This window comes from Centruroides sculpturatus, unplaced genomic scaffold (assembly GCF_000671375.1).
Source record: "Centruroides sculpturatus isolate CEXI.00-Female unplaced genomic scaffold, Cexi_2.0 scaffold601, whole genome shotgun sequence".
Classification (NCBI taxonomy): Eukaryota; Metazoa; Arthropoda; class Arachnida; order Scorpiones; family Buthidae; genus Centruroides; species Centruroides sculpturatus.
In genome coordinates this window covers 92889-119584 of record NW_019384772.1, presented here as the reverse complement: position 1 = coordinate 119584, position 26696 = coordinate 92889, and the positions used below count along the sequence as shown (strand labels likewise).

The 26696-nt window shown below is 30.6% G+C and overlaps 2 protein-coding genes across 2 annotated transcripts; both read left to right on the top strand.

Moving 5' to 3' along the window:
• The first annotated feature begins 3678 nt into the window (after positions 1–3678).
• LOC111629022 (BRISC and BRCA1-A complex member 1-like) lies at positions 3679–22334 on the top strand. The gene is made up of 8 exons (XM_023372886.1): positions 3679–4047; positions 7721–7779; positions 7859–7979; positions 18209–18290; positions 18367–18391; positions 21856–21979; positions 22055–22141; positions 22212–22334. The coding sequence occupies exons 1-8, from the start codon at positions 3691–3693 to the stop codon at positions 22332–22334; spliced, it is 978 nt and encodes a 325-aa protein (XP_023228654.1). The 5' UTR covers positions 3679–3690.
• Positions 22335–25734: 3400 nt separating this feature from the next.
• Positions 25735–26361, top strand: LOC111629016 (BRISC and BRCA1-A complex member 1-like; the record flags this gene model as incomplete). Its single annotated transcript, XM_023372880.1, has 3 exons — positions 25735–25863; positions 25939–26025; positions 26096–26361. Coding segments are annotated over 3 exons (387 nt in total), but the record flags the coding sequence as incomplete, so codon positions are not given.
• Between the last annotated feature and the right edge of the window lie 335 nt (positions 26362–26696).

The following is a 26696-nucleotide window of genomic DNA, read 5'->3' as shown; positions in this document are numbered from 1 at the left end:
CGATATTACTAAATTAAAAGTCAACATTGCATGAAAAGATTTAGCTTTCATCATTACTCAAATTTTAACCATAAAAGAATATGACAGCTTGAAATAAATTTCAGCGATTTCATTATTCTTTAATAAAAGAAAAAAGTAAGCATTATTTATTTATCTACGCTTGAACAAAAGCTTTGAAAACTATAATTATTTGTTAACTATTTGCCAATTTCTATTTAGTATTAGATAAATGAGATGAATAATTTAAAAAATAAAACTAATAACTAATACATTTTCAGATAATTGAAATCGGTAATATCTAAATGAGATTTATAGAATTGGATTTGAAATAAAACCGTTTATTCAAATCAACAAGATGTTCACATTTAATATATCATGTTCATTTGGTTGTACTTATCCAATTATGACACGGCCATCAACTTTACATATTAATAGGATAACATTCTATATTTGGCCTTCGAATTTGGTATAACTACGATCAAAACAAGTTAAGAAATCTACAGAAAATTGCTTAAAATGAATTCATATTTTTAATTTATAATTTTGTTTAAAATAAAAGTATAATTTTTTAATACAAATCTTTATTTCGAAGAATAACGCAACTTGCATCTGAAATTTTTTTTCTTAGTTGTATTTTCTATCGAAGAAATCCATTTCTGTTTTATTTCATGATAGAAACTGGAAGATTTAGAACACAAAAAAATAATGTACAGAAATCCTCTAAATCTCCAGATAAATCAGAGAAAATCCAATATAGTGTAACTCTCATTCCACAATATTGCGTATTATAGTAAGAATATGACAACAAAAAGTTAAAAATGTTTTCGAAATTGAAAAATACGTACGTGAATCAATAAGACAAACCAATTGAAATTCTTAATTCTAATTGTTATAAATTGTTAAACAGAACCAGATTAAAGACTTAAATAAATAGCCAAATTTTATTTAAAATAAGGTTTGTCTGTAAGAGTGTAGAAAGCGATTTATATATAAATCTATGCATATTCGAATAAAACTTTGAAAGAAATCGAAGAACAAATCATAAAAGATATTTTTGAATCAAGTTCTTTGTAAATACAATTTATTGTTCACTTGCATCATGTGATTCATGTTGGCTACTTGCGATTTACCTATAGAGAAAAAGAAAAAAAATATATATACAATACATGGATATGTATATGTTAGTGTCTATTTCGTTTAATATTTCTGGAGGGGTCGATACGAAATATGGCATGGTAACATGTATATAAGGGGCATTGATGCTATTAAATTTTGGTGGGTAAAGATGGAGATGATGGAAGATAGAAGTAAATCATGTATCATATCTTAAGAGGAATCGGACTTATGAAGATTTTACTCGTTATTAGCATTTGCAATTTTTTATATATATATAAAACTCATCTCTGCTCTCAAAATTAAGCGTTTTATCATTTTATAATAATTAGTAATATAAAAAGTTTTTTATGATACAATCTCATAACAGATGGAGCCACACACAATTTATTTATCAATACTATGATTAATAATGTAAAAGTTATTTTGTAAATAAAATCTCTTAACAGCCCGGAAAGTTACTCATCTCGTTGCGAGATTTTTTTCACATGTTTATATATAATTTATAATACAGAATAATAATATATAAAATAATACATAAAATAAAGAATAATACATTTTTAAATTTTGCATTAAGAAATAAAAACTTGTGCGCTTAAAATGTTTTCAGAATAATTAAAATGATTTATTTATTATGAAAATTTTTATTCCACTACTTCATTAGATTCTTCACTCAAGTATTAGCTATTATCGTCACAATGACAGGCTGCAATTTTTCGTCACAAGTTGCTCTCAATTTTAGTAGTATCTTGCTCTTGTACGGTACATCATACTTTTCCTGTTAATGCGGTCATCTATCTAACTCCGTTCAGGAGAAAATTTTTGAATTAAAATAACCTTACTTCCGATCCAAACCGAAAGTTCGTGTAAAGTTAATCGGGTCTTCTACCACTAAATTTTCCATATCTGATCTTGACTTTCATCTATTTGAAACCGTTCTCGAGATTAATGAAGAACAAACAGACAGATATCAGTGGGAGATTTGCAATTTTTGAAAAATAAATTAATTTATGACAAATTGAAATTGACTCAATTAAAAATGATAAATTGTATTATAATTTGAGGAAATTTTTAGCACCGAATACTTTATATGGCCAGAGTAAACAGAAATAAAATACATTAATAAAAAAATGAACGATTCAATCTTAAGCAGTAATATTTATTTAATCTTTTCGTATTAAGCAGAATTGACCAAAAATTTTATATATCTGCTTTTGGTTCCAAATTGAATCAAATAGTTGAAAAACTGCAAGACAGTTTGACAGTTTATAATAGTCGTGGATATCCATGACATATTTCTCCATTAAGTTGAAAATTCCAGAATATCCGCTTTTAATTTTGACTGTACGCATTGAGTAAAACTATGTGGAAAATAAAACTCTCTACTTTATCTCAGCATTTCCTATATGAATTTTATTCCACTTTTCTCGATTTTTTAATATTTGTTTAAAAAATAATATATTTATTATATATAAAAAATAATTTATCAATCGTCATTAGGAACATTTAATGAATTTTAATGAATAATTTTTGTTTGTTGTATGTAATCTAGTAGAAAATTTAATACATTTTGAGATTTATATAATATCATATATATTTTTATATCATTTTATCATTTTAATATCATATATTGTTGTTCATATACAATTTATTTCAAAACCAATTTTAAGTATTAAATACGCAATTAACCCTTGCTTTTATTTGTTTGAAGATCTTATTGTGTATGCCCATCATGGGTTCGGCCAGCCCTACAATGGAGGTGTCAGGTGATAAGGGATGGGATCTCGGCATATTTAGATCAGACTTTTCATGATAAATTCCTAGTGTTCTTTGCCCATCTGGATTTCTCCGGAGGTAGTATGATGCCTTCTCCCCTTCGGCCAGCCGGCCTTGTACTGTATATTGTTTGGGGGGATTTTTTAAAACTCTTTCCGCCCTATGGGCACTAGGAGGGCCTCTTTTAGCAAGCCCGTTATGAAACCCATAACGAACATAATGTTCCATAATGAGCATATTCCCCGGCCGCCCCATTATGGGTTCTGCCAGGCGGCCGAACCCATAATGGGGCGGCCGGGGTGAGAGACGGAGTCCGACATATCCGGACGGACTACCCCCGAAAAATTCCTGGAAATTTTTGACCCGTCAGGATTCGATCCCGTTTTCCTGTCCCCTCCAGAGTGCCACCTTGACCGCTCGGCCATCCGGTTGGAGACTAATTAATTAACCAAATCCATGGAAATTTCGGTTCCAAACGTCTCGAATTAACAAGGAATTATGCATAAAAAATTTGTACTAAAAGACGAAATAGGTCATTAGTGAACTCAGAATATTACAAAGAAATGATAGATCAATTGTTGAAAAGAATTCATGCGCGACATGACATATCCAATTTTCAAAAATTATGCGTTACATAATTTTTGAAAATTAAACTGTCATTCCAGTTTAACATATTAATATTATACACAAAATTTAAAGAGATATACACGTAATTATGTTAACTAAAAATATTAAATCTTAAAAATCATTCAAGCTATTAAAATATGAATTAAAACTAGATGGCGCTTTAAGTATCGAAACATGGCAGAAGCACCGACAGGCGATGGAGTTAATATCGAAACATCCGAAACAGAAAATAAATGTAAGTCTGTCTATCCGTCGGAGTTAGTCAGCACTACTGTTTTAGATGTTACAGAGGAACCTCGAGGACTAGAAGAAATTGAGAATGATGAAGAAGAAGAGGAAGAAGAAGAAGGTAGTTTGGATGAAAAGTCGGGAATTGTTAGTTCCAATGAAGATTTGACTGAAAGTCATGTCACTACACCTGAAAAAACAGAAAAGCTCGTATATGATTCTAAAAAACGTTCGTCTATTCGTAATAAAGATGAAGCAGAATTAGATAGGAAGGTTCCTAAAGTAAACTGTCCTGAAAAAATTGTAAGTTTTTATGTTAAAATCATCGTTCTAGTACAGTGGTACCTCAGGATACGAAATTAATCCGTTCCGAAACTGAGATCGTATCATGAAAATGTCGTAAGGTGGATTATCTTTTCCCATACGATTACATGTAAAACCAAATAATTCGTTCCAACGCGAAAAACATACTCAAATTAAAGCCAAGTAATACATTAAAAAAAGTAACTGTAGTAAGAAGAACAAATGAAAAATGCGAACTAATGTAACGTCGTATGGTGAGTTTTTGTTCGTATCGTGGAGCAAAAATATGTTCGAATTTCATGTCGTATCCTGAAAATTTCGTATGCTGGGGCGTTCGTAACCTGAGGTACCACTGTAATGTGATAAAGCTGATAAAATTAACTAACTGTTGATGTTTTTTTAAAATTATATATATTCTCAATATTTGTTTATGTATTAGCTTTTAAATGCAAAGCGTTATCAAGTTTCCTCCTGGTAAATTCGTTTACATTTTCGGATGTCAAACAAAATTACTTTAATAATGGCATTTAACTTATACCTAAATTAAAAATCCAACAACAAGTTGAGTAACTTTCCCAGCAACATTTAAAAATGCTTGGGGCACCATCTGTTATATAAAAAGTTTTTAAAATATCATAACTATTATAAAATTGAAAAAAAGCATAATTTTGAGAGTGGAGATGAGTTTTATAAAAAAAAAAAAAAAAACAAATGTAAATGTTAGGAAGATTTTACTCATTATTAAATCCAACACTACTTGAGATATAATATGCCCACCTCCACCTCACCATACTCTTGATCTTTAACAACCAAAATTTAATAATAATAATCCACAATACACAAAACTCCCTGTAAAATTTCAGAAATTTTCAACGAAAGACACAGGAGTTATTAAGCTTCAAAGTAGGTGAACAAAATCATGTCCTCCCACACACAAATAACCATACTCCACATCCATATATACAAAAAAAATCCCCAAACTTTTTTGCATTTCTTGTTAGGCTAACTGGTATATTAGCCGGTTGTCGCTCCAAAGCTGTCATTGTTGTCGACATGTGAGTTTGTACCACAAAGTTTCCTCTATTCTGGGGTTCCATATATATTCTCAATAATTAATAATAATGTAATATAATTGTGTTATATATAATTTAGAAATTTATATTTTGCAAGTTTTATTTAAGAAATATTTTGCTGTAAATGTATATACTAAAGACAAAAATACAGATTCTGTCAATGTTGAAGATAGTAAGGACTATAATGATAGAAATCCATAAAATTCAAAAGATGTTAACTTGTTTTTTATTATTCATAATTCTGTCTGTTGCAAGTTCTTCCAGAATCTCAAACGTTAACTGGTGTCAAAAAGTTTGGCTCAAAATATCTGATATGGCAAGCAATTTGCCAGTTTGAATTGAAAAGTTTGTCATTTGTGACAAATTAGTAGCAAAATTTATATTAACAAATGTTTTAAAAAAATGTCATCTTCCTTATAATTAAGAAATTGCAAAGGCTATATTTTGTTTTGGTTGGATTTTGCAACAATATACTATGCAGAATTCACAGTAAGTTGGCTGGAACAGCATGGATTTGATTTTTTACCTAGAGACATGAATATACCACAATGCCAACCAATAGAAAGATTTTTGTCTCTTGTAAAAATAAACTAAAATATTACACAACAAACAGCAAAAGACATTAAAGATTTTTTTTCTCTGAAGTGAAAAAGAGCAGTCATAATGATTGAAGGAAATTTGTCAAAAATCTTTAGAACAACATTTGAAAGGAACTGAGCAAAACTTAAATGTTATAATTATTTAAGTCTTACGAGGGCTGTTCGAAAAGTTCGCGGCCTTGCCTATATGCAGCGCTGCGATCAATTTAATTTTTGGCGGGAATAATTCAGCCATCCTTGCTAAAGATACGATACCAATTTCCGCTTGATTTGTCGTAAAGTTTTGCCACGACAGCTTAGCAGATAGTCAATGTGCACATGCTTTGTCAAAAATGGAGAAGACGGAGACTCGTGCGGTCATAAAATACCTGACGAAAATAGGGTTGACCGCATCTCAAATCAAAGCTGACACTGCTCCTTTGTAAACCACTGTGAAAAAATGGACAGTCCTTTTTAAATCTGGCAGAGAGAGTAGTGTGAAACATGACCCTCGCAGCGGACGGCCATCAACTGCTGTCGCTGAAAAAAATATCGACAAAGTTTACGATTTCGTGTTAGCAGATCGCCGTTTGAAAACGCGTGAGATAGCTGAGACAACAGGCATCTCTGTCGACCGAGTGCACCACATCTAACCGAAAATTGGGTATGACGAAGGTCTCAGCAAGGTGGGTGCCACATCTGCTGACCGCTGAGCAAAAAGTGTTCGCACTTTGATGTCAAAGGAGTGTTTGGACTTCTACCAGAAAAACCCACAGGATTTCTTGCGTCGGTTTGTGACTACTGACGAAACGTGGATCCATTACTACACTCCTGAAACAAAAGAACAGTCAAAGCAATGGAAACACCCCAGTTCGCCACCACCAAAAAAGGCAAAAACAGTTCCATCAGCGGGGAAAGTGATGGCCTCGGTTTTTTGGGGATGCTAAAGGAATCATCTTTATTGACTACCTAGAAAGAGGAAAGACCATTAATGCTGTCTATTACTGTATACTTTTGGAAAAACTGAAGAAAGAAATCGAAGAGGCCACACTTGAAGAAGAAGGTTCTGTTTCACCACGATAATGCCAGAATCACTGAACAAAAAATAAACGAACTTAGCTTCCAATTAGTTCCACATTTACCGTACTCACCTGATTTGGCCCCCAGTGACTTCCACCTTTTTCAAAATTTAAAATAATTCTTGGTTGGAAAGAGATTCCACTCAAATGACAAAGTCATCTCTGAAGTAAACGAGTATTTTGCACACCTTGACAAATCGACCTATTGTAATGGCATAAAAAAGCCAGAACATCGCTGGAATAAGTGCATTGCTAACAAAGGAGACTACATTGAAAAATAAAAAAGTTTTAACATTATTTTGTTTGTTGTTCTATTTGAGGCCGCGAACTTTCCGAACAGCCCTCGTAAATGTATTTTAAAAGTAAAATATTTCTGATTGCATTACAAATAAAAAAGTTATTACTTTTTTGAATTTTACAGATTTCTATTGTTACAGTCCTTGTAAAGTCTGAAATGACTTTAATAATTACAAATTTATTTTTCACAAAAAAGAGAGAGAAAATAAACAGATATGTTAAACTTAATTCTACTCAAAAGTTTTCAAATCTCTTGAACCAACATCATTTTTTAGCAACTTGTTGATCAACTGTTTAAATTACCAAATTGCTGAATGTGGATAATATCTGGAAATATGAATTTATTATGAAATATTTTTATGAAATATGAATTTGTTAGATTATTAAAAATGCAGTTGATACTGGACTATAATATCTGAATTTTATTTCACTATATATTTTAATCAAATAAAATATAAAGTTATAAGCAAATTAAAAATGTATTACAAAAATATTTTTAATCATAAAATTAGTTGTAAAAGGAAAGGAAAAATTATGTTCTTCATATTTATATAAAATATTATTTAATATTCAAGAATAAATTTTTGTTAATTCTGGATTTTAAATTTTTATTAAATTTATAAATGTAATTTAATTTATTTTAAAGGTAATATGTATTGATTTATCATCAGATATGGAATCTTTGCCTTTTAAGCTTGGAGATGGGTAAGTTTATAAAAGTTTTATAGTAAATAATAATTGTAAGAAATTTCCAAGATAAACTGCTTGTTTTTTTTATCTTTAGGTCAAGATATTCACCTTTATATATGATAAAAAGAGTGGTTGAGATTTTTGTTTATAGCAAGCATAGAATTGATAGAAGACATCAGTTTGCTTTGGTTGTACTTCACGAATCAGCTTTATGGGTAAATACAAAATTTAACTAAATATTATGCATTTATCTTTAGAATATTTTTTAAATATAAAATGATGTTTGAAATTTTATTAATGTATATCAATTAGCATATAGATATAAAATATATGTAGATATCAGGGTTGCGGAGTTGGTAAAAAAACACTCGACTCTGACTCCTGATAATTTTAGTAGGCCAGCTCCGACAAAATTAAATACCAAGTCATTCTATGGGAGCAGAGGTGCTCATAGGGGTTACCCTACTCTGAACTCTGAAAGGAGTGCCAGACATTTACCCAAATACTTTTATAGTTAGTATTTTTTAATATTTAATTTATATTAATATTTATTTGTATAAGAAAGTTAATTTTTAACAAATATTTAATAAGAGGAAAAAGGCGAGTGATAAAATTCTACATCTACATATCTTTATTCTACAATTTTTGCATTTCAGTTTCACCTTTCCAGAAAAGTTAGTTCAACTAAAAAGTATGCAATATAGCTACTTTCAGAGTCTTGTTCAGAAAAGAAAAATATACACTTTGATCAATTAGTCTGGCTCATTCAGAAAAATAGAGTACATATATTGTACTTAATATATTGTACTTGTACTTAATAATACTTGTACTTATACTTACTTCATACTTGTAGTTAATATATAATTACTTAATATATAATATATACTTAATATATATTTACTTATATATTGTACTTATACTATATATATATTGTACTTAAATATTGTACTTATTTAGAGCGAGGATAAGAGAGGAATGAATCGATAATATTCAAATTCAATAAGGTCAAAATAATTTAACTACTAAACACAAATACAGTGGAGCATTGATTATCCGAATCAGTTGGGGACTGGGGTTGTTTGGAAAATCAATTTTTTGGAAAACCGATTATGTACAAAAAAATACATTATTAATGTAGTATATTAGTATATCCCAATAATAGTATATTAATACGAGGGCATGCTGAAAAGTAATGCACATGTTTGTAGAGCACAAACAAAATGATTTTCAGAAACATGCCAGGTGGCATATGGAAGTAACATTCCCCTCTATGTGCATGCACAGTTTGAGGTTGTTGCGTTCATTCAGTATATTTTGAGAAGCGGAAATATGGAGACACGTTCTGGTGCTATGTCAACGCGAGTTAAACAGCGTGCTGTTATCAAATTTTTAACTGCTGAAAAAATTACATTTAAAGGCTGTTTATGGTGACGATGCTGTTGATAGGTCTATTGTAAATTGATGGATAATAAAATTTCGTGCGTGTCGCTTCGCATTGAATTTTCGTTGATGTTAAGCCTAACGAAAAGTTTTATAATAATAATTGTGGCTATTGTATCTTTAAAAATTATTTTTTTTATTTTGTACAAACAAAATAAATATATTGAAAAATATAAAAACAAAAAAAAATTATACTTTAGAAGTTAATCTAGTATCAAAAATGTTCAATTCAGTACGACACAATCTGACTGGAATGCTTTCAGTTAACCGACTGATACATATTTAATAAATTAAATTGTTGCATTTTGTATTTAAAATAAATGAACTATAACAAAATACAAATACATTTTGAAAAATTAATAAATATAAAATAAATTTTCTTTCATTTAAATAAAAAAAAAAAACTAAATTAAATTTAAAATGTTGGAGTTGGAGTCAACACATTTTACCCACCTCCGACTCCTCTGGCCAGAAATTCCTCCCAACTTCAACTCCGACTCCACAGCCCTGGTAGATATGGTAAATTGTGAAAGTATAATTTGTATGTATTCAGCATGCCAATAGTGAATATAGAAGTTACGTATTGATATTGTTGCTAATTTTATAGACATATTTAATAATTATTAGGATGTACTCTTTAGTAGGAAACAACAACATAAGACCAAAACACTAATAAACATTTAAGGAATCACTTTATTTAATATTAATAAAAAATGTTTTGAGTTGGTTTATGCTCATCTGCAGATCTATTCACAAAGCAACTGTGAAGAACATAAACATATTGTAAGATACAAATTAAATAAAAAAATAAGTTTAAAAAACATTCTAGTGACACTAATATAATACATTTTAACTAAATGAGGTATAAAATATGGATTGTTTTAGTCTTATTAGAAAGATTTTTAAACTTATTTTATGTTTAATATATATCTGATTGTATATTGATGTTCTTCAAGCTCACTTTATATATAGATCTGAAGATAAGATGTTAACCATCTCAAAAACATTTAAATGCATTAACAAAGTGATTTCTTGAATGCTTGTTAGTGTTTGAAATAGTGTCAGATATTATAATGTTATTAGAATTAAAATAATTATAATTAGTCAACATATATTTAAATTCTAATCTAATTTTGATTAATTTTGTCATAAATTCACAATTTTTAGAAGTTACAAATCTATTTCAAGGACAATCCCCTAATATTCTTTAGTTCCAAAAATACAAAATGAATAACTTACAGAAATATTTACTCTATTTATTAGTAATAAATGAAATTTTGGATAGTTCGTGGGTAATGTGTAACCTGAAAATGTGTTACTGTAACAGCAAAGCCTATTGACCAGATTAGAGTTGTTCTTGGGCCATTGTTCTCTTATATTATGGAGGTACTTCAATCTAAACAAACAAGTTAACATATGCATATCACAGTTTGGACAGAATTTTCACTTTAAATTTTAAAGTAGCCATATTTTAAACTAATTGAATTCCTTAACATGTAAATTTCTATATCTTCAGCCAGGACAAATAGTACAGTTATGAACTAATGGAATTTCGAACTACAAAGTTTGAATTAATGAGGATTTCCTATATATATAGCCAGAAATACGACAATTGGAAAACCTTTATGCCATATTTGTGGCATCTCTGTTTCTTGTATTGTCTGAATATTATTCATTCTCAAAATGGCACCATACTCTCATCAATACAGATAGATTCATTGGGAATATAATACAGTTCAAAATTTGCATTTAGAGTATTTACTAATTTTCTTATCTTATTTAGGCAATCATTTTTATCGGTCTTTTTGTTATTTGTAAAATGAAGCATTTGTAACATTTCAAATCTATTCAGACTCATTTTAATTTTGGCAGATCGTTGACTAAACATTAGATCTGTCGACCAATAGTTGCTCACTTTAGGTAATTTTACTAGACCCATATATAAAATCATGCCAAAAAATGATGTCATCTTATTTTTATCTGTCGGTTTCCAATCACGTAAGCAAGACTGTTTTTTCAACATTGTATTCTGAACTACTTATGCAGCATACAAATTTGTCTGAAAAGTTATACAGTAGAGCATCGATTATCCGAATCAATTGGGGACTGGGGTTGTTTGGAAAATCGATTTTTCAGATAACCGATTATGTAATGAAAAAATATATTAACCTATTTCAAGTTGAAATTCATTTAAATCCTGGCAAGTCCTTAAGTACCCTCTCATGGTCGTGCCAGTGCTGCCAGCTAAAACATGCACACCAACAAAAATAATATTGGAGTAGCCCAAGACATAGCCAAAGATTGCAGTGCCACAGCACTCACAGAAATTTAAGTTTGCTGACTGGAAAGCTTTCAGTTAATTGACGTTTCAGTTGATCGATATTTGGATAATCTGTGCTCTACTGTACTCTCAAAAATTTCTTCAGACACAAGCAGTGCACAAAAACTTTTCAGGCTTTGAATTGCACGTGGAATGTTTCAAACTAAGAGATTTAATACCTGGTATATTAGTGTATGGAATCACACACTGCTGGCGGCTCAGGTTTTGACTACTTTGCCAAGGATGGAGTATCACTTGATGTGAATGGCTATATAATCTCATCATCACTCAGTTATGGATAAAATGTGATGACATTTCTTATTTCACACTTGATATAACAATGAATCATTGCTCTCAGTTGATGACCTTTGTTTTCCATTACATTGCTATTCAGTTTCCTTTAATTGGGAAGAATTGTCTTGGCTTGTTCAAATTTGTCAAAATCCATTCTGGCTTAGTTTATTCACTATTAAATGTATTATATACAGTGGTGCCTCGTATAACGTACTTAATCCGTTCCAGGTACATGTCCGTTAAGTGAAAAGTCCGTTATACGAAACACATTTTCACATAGAAATACATGTTAAAACATATAATTCGTTCCGCAGCATAAAATAACCATACTGTACCATTAAAAAAATGAAAATGGAGCAGTCACCAATTATGCCGGGTAGTCAGACGTTGTGAGGAGGAGGTGGAGGAATACTTTCTTCACACATTCATACAGATACAGACTTTTTACACATTGCAGCAGGTCTCTTTTTATTGTTTTTTTAATGTGAGTCAGATTCAGGAGAGGCTTCCGGAGCTTGCAGGGTCAACTCCTCTTGTTCCATCCTTTGTTTTTTGCCTGCTGGCTTCTTGAAAAACATGTCCAAGGTGGTCTGTTTCTCTCTCTTCTTTAACACCTGTCGGAAATGACGGGCAAGGGTGTCATTGTAGAGATCATTGATGACTCAGCTCTGTTTGGATAATGAGCATTGGTAAATTCCTGAACCTCTCCCATTCGACAAGGAAGTTGTCAACTTTCACTCCTTCTGATGATTTCTTGCATTGTTTCAATTGAAATCACCTTTCTGTTTTTTTAGAAGCCATGATTTGCACAAAACTTGAATAAATGTAAATACCCTGCACTGAGGTGATGTACGTAATAAACAAGGGAGCAAGCCGAATCCCAATGGGAGCTCTGTACTTCAGATATACTAATAATATATTCTAATAAAACTAATATATTATAAAAATAGCAGATTGTCATTGGCAACGGCAAAAGAGTGAAAATATTATTCGCATTTGTTCGCCTCACATAACTGCCGAACTGAAAGTCCGTTGTTCGCAGCGTCCGTTATTCGAGGCGTACGTTATACGAGGCACCACTGTAATTGACATGACGTGACCTTCACAATGAAAGTGATGTTGTATGACTAATTAATTCAAATTCAAAAAAATAATGTTAAAGTGCAGAAAACATAACTGCCTGCACCATTACTATCTGGTGCCATGATGGTCATCAGTGACTAATACATCAAAAATTACTAATTTTGTGGCACCAATGTCACAAAATTAGTTTGATGCCAGTAATTGAATTACAACAAAATAAAAAAAATATATATTTTTACATATCCAAAACAAACAAAACAAAGATTTAATTTTTAATCATTTTACATAAAATTCCTTACTTCTATTATTTATAAAAATGATACAGTGCAAAATTATTTTGTTAAAGATTATTGACTCATATGTTCTTTTCATTTTATAATTTGTTAAATAAAATTCTACAAATACAAGTATACCAGCATGGAACATATTTTCATGAAAAAATGCTGAAAAATTAGATTACATTTCATTTCCACTTACAATGTGTGATTGTATTGATTAATTATTGTCTGAAGATAGAAAAACATTTTAAAAACTTCAAATCTGTAATTTAAATGACTGTCCATGTCATTTTATGTAATATGTATGGGAAAAATGAACTTGCCTAAGATAAAACTCCTCCTAAAAAGTCAACATTATTGAGAGAGAGTTCTTAAAGCATATGTAATTGATCATCTCTTATATATGGTAATTTTGATATTTGCAAGCAATATTCTCAAATTAATATTAATACGAAAAGACAGTAAGAATAAAGAGTTAATATATTGTGAAACCTTCTGTGTAGTTTTTATTGCCTTTTCATCCATATTCAGAAGTATCATCTTGTATATGTAGTATTTTAATTTTTATATTAAGCTCGTCTAAAGAATTTGAAATATTTTAAAAATTTTATCTAATCCCAATGTTATAATTTTATCATGTTCAACAAGCAAGTGAAATTCTTATAAAATACTAGAGAAATTTAAAAATATGTATTAATAAGTCTGTTCTCTGATAAGGCAGAATATAAAAGATTTTAAAAAATTAGAGGTTTGGTTATGAACTGAATTGATTAATTAAATTTAATATGTTTTCAAAATAAAATGTTTTATTATTATTTACATATAGTTATGCCAAAAAATCATAATAATTCAATTTGTTAAATGATAACTCCAGATTCATTGGGCCATAATTTGGCTGATTAAATATGTGGCTATCCTTGTACCTGACAGATACAGACAGGTGAACTTTGCACTAGCAACCACAAAAGAGTATCCTTGTACAGTACCTATACAGGGTGTTTTGAAACTCATGGACAAAAATTTAAGGGATGATAGAAAACATCTAAACAAGCAATTTTCACCATATAATGCATGGGTGGAGAGCAAGCGGTGAACTATTAGATGGTGCTGTAATGGAAAGCATAAAGTGCGAGTTTTCTTACACATCGTCATTTCTACCATGGATTTCAGAAGGCATGGCGACGTACATCGACTCTGATGACGACCTAGTTGCCAGGATTTCTGTTGCTGCTGGTGCTGTCTGAGACATGCCGGGTGTGTTTGAAAAAATGCGCCGCTTGCTACATTGCAGGCTCAAAAGAGCAACCACCTGTGCAGGTGGTTGCTCTTTTGAGCAGTTTCTGTAATTTTGCCACACATGCTGTCAATAAAATTATTTAGTACCTCCTCTATCCGTTTGGTGTTTCATTCTTTCATGTGACAGTAACTGATACTCCTAGCGGTTCACTGCTTGCTCTCCGCCCATGCATTGTATAGTGAAAATTGCTTGTTTAGATGTTTTCTATCACCCCTTAAATTTTTGCCCATGAGTTTCGAAACACTCTGTATATGTGGTTAGAGCATTTGGCACCAGAGCAAACTTAAATATGGTGTCTTTTGCATAAGCCTTTTATTAGTCTGTTACAAAGTTAAAATTATAAAATCACTTTTAATTAATATGATTTTTCATACTTCTGTATGACGGTTTTCTATGAATTTATTAGTTACCCATGTAACAATCTTAGAATTGTGGCACCCCGTTACCTTGGCATCCATGACACACATTCCCTCTGCCCCTGCCTTTCCACAACCTGCTTGTAACTGCTGGCCATAGGAGAGGCAACTCTCATAGCTGCTGGCCAAGAGAGATGCGGTCCTTACACAACAAGGAGAGGTGATCCAAAAACAAAGCAATCAATGGCGATTGCTTTGTTCTCATTTTTTGTACCTATTTTCCATTATGCACATACAAAGCTGTTTTTTATTTTATCCCCTAAATTCTGTTAAGTATGCTGAATTTTGTCTCAGATAACAGATGAAATTCAGATAATGAACTTAACAGTTTTTTGTGTCAAATTTGTAAGCTTGCTGACTTTTAGGGGGGAATCAGTTAATCACATGTCAGTGATGGTCTAGGGTCCATTTGTATGTTGGTGATGGCAGAGGAGACAAAGATGACAAGTATTTTACAGTGAAAATCATTTATTAGAATGGGAAGATGCTTACATATTTGAGGTAGTTGGAAATGGTTTATCTACAGTATTTTTTCCCGGCACTGAGGAGCAGTGTATTACTGGTCCTATGATAGTGTAAACTGATTGATTGTAGTCCCGGAGCAGACGAGATGGGCTCGCTCAGTCACAGAAGTGATGGTAGGTGATGGAGCTGCAGCAACTGGAGCGGTCCGCGAGACACAACACAAATTTTAGTGGACCTGACTTCAGGTTTAATCCAGATGAAGACGACACAGATTAATTGCCATAGAATTTTTGGGAGAACTGCGTTTTGGCCTTGAGATTTGGAATTTTTATAGTATTTCTTCCTTGAATCTCACTTTTTGATTGGACCTGCATCCCATTCCTTACTTCCTGATTGTTTTCTTTGTCTCCAGGTGAAAACCAAAACTAGATCAGGTCACGAGAAAGGTCCATTCTGAGGTGTCTATTTGACACCTGTCTGATCGGAAATTGTTGGTAAACCTATAAGCCTTACGCTTATAATTTAACCTGTTGTTTCTGCTATCTGTCATTTTGGAACTTTAATGATCATATGCAATGTTTTTATACTCGTCAAATCTTTCCTGTTTTCCGAAAATTTAACCTAGATCGACTGTTTGAACACATTTTCCTATATTTTCATCAAAGAAAACCCATTTTATAAATAAAATTACAAAAATAGAATGGATAAATTGTATTTGCATTAATTTCTATGGGAAAAATTTCTTTGGTTAACGAACGAAGTCGTGGAAAGGATTAAGTTTGTTAACTGAGATTCCACTGTATCTCTTTGACTCCACTGTATGTCAAAAACTGAATCATGGACCCCCCTATTGTTTATATTTAAATGGACCCTGATTACATTTTTGGATTCCTCATTGCAATTAATGGAAAATGGCAGAGTTTCATCAAAATCGGCTCATCAAATTTTGAGAATGAACTCAATTCTATATGCCCATAGATATCTAGCAACCAGGGATATTGCCTGACAAAGTTGTGCTGTGCAATTCATGTGAGATTGCTTTATTGTGCACACTTATGTTATAACTTATGACCTCATATCTCAAAAATGAAGGTATGGACCACCATTTTACTTTCCCAGCTGTTATGTATACATAACAAGGAAAAGTATTGAAATTGTGTCAAATTTGACCCTCCAAGTTTTTTGTAAATCTCTGTGTTTTGAGACCACCTTAACCCAAAAAAGTCAAAAACACAACAAAAAAATTCCATGGGTGTGTGTTGGCATCTAATTTGTTTAATATCTCAGGTTTGGGTGAAGGTAAAGAAATGAAATTTGATATGGTAGCTTGTGTATAAGCAGCATTGATGCTATTAAATTTTGGTGGTGAAATGTTGAGAGGGTGGGTAGAGGTGGTCATGCATCATATCTCTAGTTGGGTTGGACTTAATGAAGATGTTATATGTTTTTATACCCATCAAATAGTTATTAGCATTTATAATTTTTTATGAAACTGATCACTATTCTCAAAATTAAGCTTTTTGCCATTCAATAATAAAAAATAAAGAAAGTTTTCATAACAAAATCTCAGAATTGTGTGTGGCATCATATATTATATTTTTTGTATTATAATTAATAAGATAAAAGTTCTTTTTTAAATAAAAAATCTCATAATAACCAGAAAAGTTATGCAATTCATTGCTGGATTTTTTGTAATGGGTTTTGTAATTTTTTTTGTTTTGGGTTCCTCATTGCAGCCCACCAGGCAGTTTTCGTACCCTGAACACTTTGAATTTGGTCATAGGTTCGTGTCTCACTTGCATGGGCTGGTCACGTGGAGTTTTCTGGATTTTCTCCACGTCAGTAACGCTTAAATAGAGACCAGTTTCCCTTAAAAAGATCTCCCTGAAGGCATCCCCTAGGCAGATCATCCAAGTGTTGCATTGCCATAACTCAAAGAAACCAAACCAAACCCTCATTGCAATCTGTGATCACATGTCCAGTGATCATGGAGTATGATCTGTACAGGATCATGTCGCTACAGTAGAAGTATTGATAAAACCCACTCTGTCACAGCTACATGATATTTCAGTGTCATTTTAACACACAACATGTACCCTCAAGAAACCTGTATTGTGTATTAAGTGATTGGAAGATGATTCAATGCATGATTCATGACACTCTACAGAACATTCTCCTCTTAAAGATGGAGTTCCTTCCAACCAGAATAGGAGAATGTTTGGAAAATCAGGGTGGTCACTTTGTGGATACTATTTTCAATAAAGTACATAACTGAGGTACTATCTTAAATGCTGTTCCATTGGACATCTTTTTGTTACAATAAAATGGTTTGTGATGAAACATGTGTAAAGATTTTCTGAAGTCCAACATGTGTTTATTACCTACTCTATGTATTTTCCAGATAGGTTAATTGATAATTATATAAATAAATAAATTTCTAGACAGTCTTATTTAAAGAACCTGAATGTTTTTAAATGTTCAGAATTATCAGCAGTGAAAATTTATTATTGAAGTATTCAAATATGATCCAAATATTTCATTAATTATTATTCCAAGTTTTAAAAATTTGTTCTTGAATACATGTGTATTGAAATCTAATATATTTGAATAAATCAAATGACTTTTAGATATTATTTAAAATAAATAATGTATTTTAGATTTGTATATTTACATAGTATGGCATTAGTATATTCTAGCTGCATACCTCTCGGAAGTTCAGTGATCATGGAGCACTGATTTGTACAGGAGTGTGTTGCTACAGTAGAAGTAACATTATATATATTGTTAAAAATAGTTGGTTGTTTTATATGTACTGTTTTTATCAACTTTTGTATTTATATTTGTTTTTTAGCTTCGAAACTTTACCAATGATCCCAAAGAAATTTGTAATGTTTTAGAAGATGTGACAGAAACTAAACAGTGTGACACATGTGGTATCCTTTGAAAAATTTAATTTCGTATCTTTAAAATTATGTAGGGATTTATTATTTTATTTAACCAAAAAGCCAGATTTTTCTTCATTATTTGAAGCAATGTAAGTATAATATAGGTTAAATTTTTGAATTATTGAAAAATTCAATTTTTTATGTAGTATTATGATAAAGTTTTTTCAATTTTATTTAAGTTTATTAAGCTTCTAAATTTTCCAAAATATTATTCAAGTTAAATATTGAATTTTTATATGATATTTATCAACACTGTTGCTTTTCTTATCTGTTTTTAAATGGTAAAACTATAAATAATAAATAAAAATTATAAAAAATAGGGTAAAATTAGACTTAAAATTTAATGTATTTTAAAGGTCATTTAGTATAAAATTGTAGAGTAAATGAGTAAATACATCTGTTTCTTATAATATATATCATATAAAATTATATAACATCAACTCAAAACCTGATTTAATTGATTGACAAACAATCTGCTGAATTGTCAGGCTTCTTTCCAGAAATTTCTAATAATTAATTATAATTATTAAAATTAATATGAAATGGCAATGTATCCACCTACCTCTAGTCAAATTAATTGGTAACTAATTATTAACATAGACTGAAAATAACCTGATAATTCAGCAGATTGTTTATCTTCATATAAAAATATATTCTATTTTTTAAAATATTATAAATGTACTTTTATATGGACAAAATATATTTTACAATTTAGCTAACTTTTTAAAGATGAGGTATAAAGACTTCTGTTTTTGATATTAGTATATTCTCAAATAAAATGGAGAATAATCTTGAATTTAATCTGTTATAGATAGAAAATGTAATTCTCAACAGTATTATTTGCCCCTTTTCCTTTTTTATGGAGAAAACATGACACCAGGAGGCAACTCCTTAACCTTTGCAAAATGATTTCAATTTATTCTCTTAAGAATGGTGTTCATCAGTTGATAAAAGGTTCCTTTAAAAAATGTACACTATATATAAAATCATAATAAATAAGAGAAAAGAGATAAACAATTATGTCAATAATTACACTGTATACAACATATTAAATATTAATATATGTTTTTTTCAGAATAGAAATTATTTATGACTTTTAAATTAAAATTTCAAATGTTTAGATGCTTTTTCCAAAGTCATCAATCTTTATGGTTTGAAAGATTAAGATGATTTGCTATAAATTTTCATAATAAATTTTTTTGAGAGTTGTGATAATTTTTTGTTTAATCATAATTTATTAACTAATATAGATTAATAAAATAAGTCACATGGATGCCTCATAGGGACCAAGGAGGGGTGCCTTCTTGAAGAATTTTCTTGAAAAACTGGTCTTTAACTTTTAACTTTTCTTTAATTGTGAAAATTCGTGACTAAGAATGAAAGTGTTGAGATGTAATTTAATTTCTAGAATTTAACTTTATTTTTATTAAGAAATCTAAATAAATTTGTTTTGGTGTCTCACAGCTTGGTATTTATCTGACAGATCATTTATATGTTTAATTTGTCTCATATGTCTATAAGCATTTCTCTTTTGCTAGCAATTGCTTTTCATTTGATATGTAATTGATATGTCATTTGACTAGTAGTGATATGTTAATATCACTACTAGTCATTTGACTAGTAGTGATATTAACATATCACTACTAGTCAAATGACATATCAATGAATGTCAATGTTCAAATGAATGTTGTATGTTAATATTAACATGTTTGTTTGGTAACAACACTTAGATACTTTTTGGAAATGCTACAGGTAAAAATAGTAACTACTTGTATTATGGAATACTTATACTACAGTGGGTGATGAGTTAATGAACAGTTAGGATTGCGAACAAATCAGATAATGAACACTTTCACAAAAGATTTTTATGATCAGACAATGAACACTTTACTGAACAAACATAAAAAGAAGTGACGGAAAATAACAAATTACCGATTGATTTTCCTTTGTCTTCAAGTAATAATTTGAAACCTTTCAGAGCGTGGGAGACATCAACATTGATGCTCAACCCAATACCGATCGGATAGTATTCCTCCAATTTTGAAACTCTCCCTTATAATTCTAGCTTTTTGTTTACCTTTCTGACAAATAATTTTTTATAGTATTTGTGAGACTGTCAGACAGGCACTTGTTAAGTTTTGCATCGGGATTTATTTACAAAAGGTGAAAGTTTAACTGTCCCATCAGATATTCGTTAATGTTTTAATACCAAATTTCGAATTTCATCTGGGCCTTGAATTTAAATAATTTTTTGTGGGCTAGTTGATTTCTGTTCTCTGAATTTTTGTAAGTGCTTTTCTGAACTTTTTATTTAAAAAAGAAACCAATAATATTATGGAGCCTAAAAAGGTGTGCTCACCATAGAAACCAAATAAGAGATAATAGCCAAGGTAGAAAGTGGGCACAAGATGTCTGATATTGCTAGGCAGGTATGGCTTGAACAGGTCTACAGTAGACACAATCTTAGCTATGAAAGATATATCAAGAAGTCTCAAGCTGCTAATGGAGTAATGAAAATCACATCTGAGAAATAAAGAGCATTTTAGAGCTCATAATGGANGTTCTTCATTCAAAAGTTCTAGGCGTTCTTCTGTCGTCAGATCCGTTTCAGGTTCCATTACGAACTCTTCGATGTTCTTTATTTCTCAGAAGTGATTTTTGTTACTGCTTTAGCTGCTGGAGTCTTTTTGATTATACAGCATTTTTCTTAAATAAGATTGAACTGAGGCCTACTGTAGACCTGTTTACTCCATATTGCCCAGCAACATTAGGTATCTTCTGTCCACTCTCTACCTTTGCTATTATACTCTCATCTTTCGAAAAGAAAAACAGACGCAAAACTTAACGAGTGCCTACCCGACAGTCTCGCAAATACACAAAAGAATTGTTTTGTCAGAAAAATAAAAGGCTGGAATTACAAGGGAGAATTTCAAAGTTCGGAGGAATACTATCCGATCAGTATATACTGGCTTGAGTGTCGATGTCCACGTCTCCCACACTCCGAAAAGTTTCGAATTGTTGCCCGAAGACAAGGGAAGACCAATCGGTATTCATTATTTTACGTCACTTCTTCTTGTGTTTGTTCTGTGGGATGTTCGTTATCCGATCATGTGTTCGTTGTCCGAACATAAAAATCTTTCGCGAAAGTGTTCGTTATCTGATCTGTTCGTTAACCGATCACCCACTGTATAACAAAATTTGAAATCATTTGTAGCCAGTTATTAGAGTGAAATTATTTTGATTATTTTTGTAATAGATAGATTGTAGATAAGGAGGAATAACTTTTTAATTAGAAAAAGTATAGTTTTATTGAACAAATTTAAAAATCATATCATAACCATTTAGTTATTATTATGAAATATACATCAGATTTAATGTTTGAAATCACTATTTAATCTGTAAAATATTTATTTATATAAGTTACAAAGAGAATGTATGTATGCTGAAACGAACTAAATTAACCACAGTATTTAAGTAGAATTAGTTAATTTGTTTTGTTAAATTTGAATTTTCTTAATATCAAAGAAATTGATTTAATATAAACATATTTTAGTACAGAAAAGGTTGACCTTCCTATTGTTTCCTTGCCTGAAATTCTTCCTCCCCCATTTGTGTTACGAACAATATTGATTTATTGTCAATCAAATGTTGTTCCAGAATTTTTAAATGGACAGGAGGTACTATAGAAATTCTTTTTATATAAATGGGAAATATATAAAAATGATTATTTTTAATTATTAAATTTATTACAGGAATTCAGAAAACTTCAACAGTCATCATATTTCTTTTTAGATGTGTTATATATACATGGTCCTCCTTCCAATAACAATAAGTGTCAGGTAAATTATTCCCTTCAAATTTAATTTTTAATGATGGTGTTAATATTAATATCTATCTATGTAATTATAGGAAATATATGAATTCCTGTGTGACTTAGATGAGAAATATACTTCTTATATATTTGAAGTAACTCGCAATACTACCAAACTACATAATTGTATGGCAAAATTGCTTGCTCATCCTTTGCGATAATTTTTTGTTTAATCATAATTTATTAACTAATATAGATTAATAAAATAAGTCACATGGATGCCTCATAGGGACCAAGGAGGGGTGCCTTCTTGAAGAATTTTCTTGAAAAACTGGTCTTTAACTTTTAACTTTTCTTTAATTGTGAAAATTCGTGACTAAGAATGAAAGTGTTGAGATGTAATTTAATTTCTAGAATTTAACTTTATTTTTATTAAGAAATCTAAATAAATTTGTTTTGGTGTCTCACAGCTTGGTATTTATCTGACAGATCATTTATATGTTTAATTTGTCTCATATGTCTATAAGCATTTCTCTTTTGCTAGCAATTGCTTTTCATTTGATATGTAATTGATATGTCATTTGACTAGTAGTGATATGTTAATATCACTACTAGTCATTTGACTAGTAGTGATATTAACATATCACTACTAGTCAAATGACATATCAATGAATGTCAATGTTCAAATGAATGTTGTATGTTAATATTAACATGTTTGTTTGGTAACAACACTTAGATACTTTTTGGAAATGCTACAGGTAAAAATAGTAACTACTTGTATTATGGAATACTTATACTACAGTGGGTGATGAGTTAATGAACAGTTAGGATTGCGAACAAATCAGATAATGAACACTTTCACAAAAGATTTTTATGATCAGACAATGAACACTTTACTGAACAAACATAAAAAGAAGTGACGGAAAATAACAAATTACCGATTGATTTTCCTTTGTCTTCAAGTAATAATTTGAAACCTTTCAGAGCGTGGGAGACATCAACATTGATGCTCAACCCAATACCGATCGGATAGTATTCCTCCAATTTTGAAACTCTCCCTTATAATTCTAGCTTTTTGTTTACCTTTCTGACAAATAATTTTTTATAGTATTTGTGAGACTGTCAGACAGGCACTTGTTAAGTTTTGCATCGGGATTTATTTACAAAAGGTGAAAGTTTAACTGTCCCATCAGATATTCGTTAATGTTTTAATACCAAATTTCGAATTTCATCTGGGCCTTGAATTTAAATAATTTTTTGTGGGCTAGTTGATTTCTGTTCTCTGAATTTTTGTAAGTGCTTTTCTGAACTTTTTATTTAAAAAAGAAACCAATAATATTATGGAGCCTAAAAAGGTGTGCTCACCATAGAAACCAAATAAGAGATAATAGCCAAGGTAGAAAGTGGGCACAAGATGTCTGATATTGCTAGGCAGGTATGGCTTGAACAGGTCTACAGTAGACACAATCTTAGCTATGAAAGATATATCAAGAAGTCTCAAGCTGCTAATGGAGTAATGAAAATCACATCTGAGAAATAAAGAGCATTTTAGAGCTCATAATAGAACCTGAAACTGATCTGATGACAGAAGAACTCCAAGAACTCTCAAATGAAGAATACCAAGAAACTCAGCGAGATGTGTTTTCTTTTGAAAAAGAGGAAGATGAAAGAGGACCAATGTCGACATCTGCTACTAAAGATCTTTTGAAGAAGTGGGAGGATGTCAGAACAACGATCATCCAAGTGGCATCCAAATCAAAATAAGGTTAATGGGGTTGGGGATCTCTACAATTACAATGCTATTAAGTACTTCCGAAAAATCCTGAAGAAAAGAGAAAAGCAATCAACATTGGACAGATTCTTTAACACCCACAAATGGAAAAAAACATGACTAATAAAACATGCATATATATGTATTTTTACTATTACATATAAATAAAGGTGGTAAAAAAGTATGTGTTTTTTATTTTTTGGAGTCTCCGGAACAAATTAATCAAATTCCCATAAAAACCTATGGGAAATCGATAATCAGTTAACGAACAATTCGGATAACGAAGAAAGTCGGAATGGATTATGTTTGTTAACTGATCACCCACTGTATTTGAAAATTTGTCTAAGTTAACATTTCAAATTATGTGAGATAAATATCAAATATGGGTAATGAGATACTTTCTGATCTTAAAATACAGTGGGTGATCGGTTAACGAACATAATCCGTTCCAAGATTTTGTTTGCTATCCGAATTGTTCGTTAACCGATTATCGATTTACCGTAGGTTTTAATGGGAACTTAATTAATTCGTTCTGGAGACCTTAAAAAATAAAAAATATATACCGTCTTACTATGTTTATTTATATGTAATAATAAAACTACATACATACACAGTGTTGCGTTTTTATTAGTCATGTTTTTTCCGTTTGAAAGGGTTAAAGAATCTGTCTAATGTCAATTGCTTTTCTCTCTTCTTCACGATTTTTCGTAAGTAATTATATCCCCAAGCCTCAACATGGTTTGGATGCCATTCTAAGACCGTTGTTCTGACATCCTCCCACTTCTACAAAGGATCTTTAATAACAGATATCGACATTAATCCTCTTTTTCAGAAGAAAACATATCTTGCCGAGTTTCTTGGTGTTCTTCATTCAAAAGTTCTAGGCGTTCTTCTGTCGTCAGATCCGTTTCAGGTTCCATTACGAACTCTTCGATGTTCTTTATTTCTCAGAAGTGATTTTTGTTACTGCTTTAGCTGCTGGAGTCTTTTTGATTATACAGCATTTTTCTTAAATAAGATTGAACTGAGGCCTACTGTAGACCTGTTTATTCCATATTGCCCAGCAACATTAGGTATCTTCTGTCCACTCTCTACCTTTGCTATTATACTCTCATCTTTCGAAAAGAAAAACAGACGCAAAACTTAACGAGTGCCTACCCGACAGTCTCGCAAATACACAAAAGAATTGTTTTGTCAGAAAAATAAAAGGCTGGAATTACAAGGGAGAATTTCAAAGTTCGGAGGAATACTATCCGATCAGTATATACTGGCTTGAGTGTCGATGTCCACGTCTCCCACACTCCGAAAAGTTTCGAATTGTTGCCCGAAGACAAGGGAAGACCAATCGGTATTCATTATTTTACGTCACTTCTTCTTGTGTTTGTTCTGTGGGATGTTCGTTATCCGATCATGTGTTCGTTGTCCGAACATAAAAATCTTTCGCGAAAGTGTTCGTTATCTGATCTGTTCGTTAACCGATCACCCACTGTATAACAAAATTTGAAATCATTTGTAGCCAGTTATTAGAGTGAAATTATTTTGATTATTTTTGTAATAGATAGATTGTAGATAAGGAGGAATAACTTTTTAATTAGAAAAAGTATAGTTTTATTGAACAAATTTAAAAATCATATCATAACCATTTAGTTATTATTATGAAATATACATCAGATTTAATGTTTGAAATCACTATTTAATCTGTAAAATATTTATTTATATAAGTTACAAAGAGAATGTATGTATGCTGAAACGAACTAAATTAACCACAGTATTTAAGTAGAATTAGTTAATTTGTTTTGTTAAATTTGAATTTTCTTAATATCAAAGAAATTGATTTAATATAAACATATTTTAGTACAGAAAAGGTTGACCTTCCTATTGTTTCCTTGCCTGAAATTCTTCCTCCCCCATTTGTGTTACGAACAATATTGATTTATTGTCAATCAAATGTTGTTCCAGAATTTTTAAATGGACAGGAGGTACTATAGAAATTCTTTTTATATAAATGGGAAATATATAAAAATGATTATTTTTAATTATTAAATTTATTACAGGAATTCAGAAAACTTCAACAGTCATCATATTTCTTTTTAGATGTGTTATATATACATGGTCCTCCTTCCAATAACAATAAGTGTCAGGTAAATTATTCCCTTCAAATTTAATTTTTAATGATGGTGTTAATATTAATATCTATCTATGTAATTATAGGAAATATATGAATTCCTGTGTGACTTAGATGAGAAATATACTTCTTATATATTTGAAGTAACTCGCAATACTACCAAACTACATAATTGTATGGCAAAATTGCTTGCTCATCCTTTGCAAAGACCATTTCAGAAAGATGTTTTCTATAAAATCCAAACACCCGGTGAATAAATAAAAATTATATTAATTTCTTTATTGTACATAGAACGCTGCCTTATTACATAAAATAACACGTAGCATTCTTTAGTTTTATGAAATAAATTTAATAACATAATATTTATTGTTTCTTGGAAACTTTTTCAAAAATCTCTTTTGATATAATAATAAAGGTTAAAATTGCATTCAAAAATTTAAGTTTACTTGTTATATAATTTATTTCAACACATTTTTAATAGAGAAAGCACTAATCATTTTCTGAAATACAGTAATGTGCTAGTTAAGTTGGAATGTCTTACATTTTATTTCAAACTCATTATTTGGAATTCATGATTTATATTAAGGACATCTCCTTAATATAAATCATACCTTTTTGAAAGGAGCTCCACAATATTAACTTAAAGTTTATTTTAATTATAAATTTGTTTACAGAATTTTAGAACAA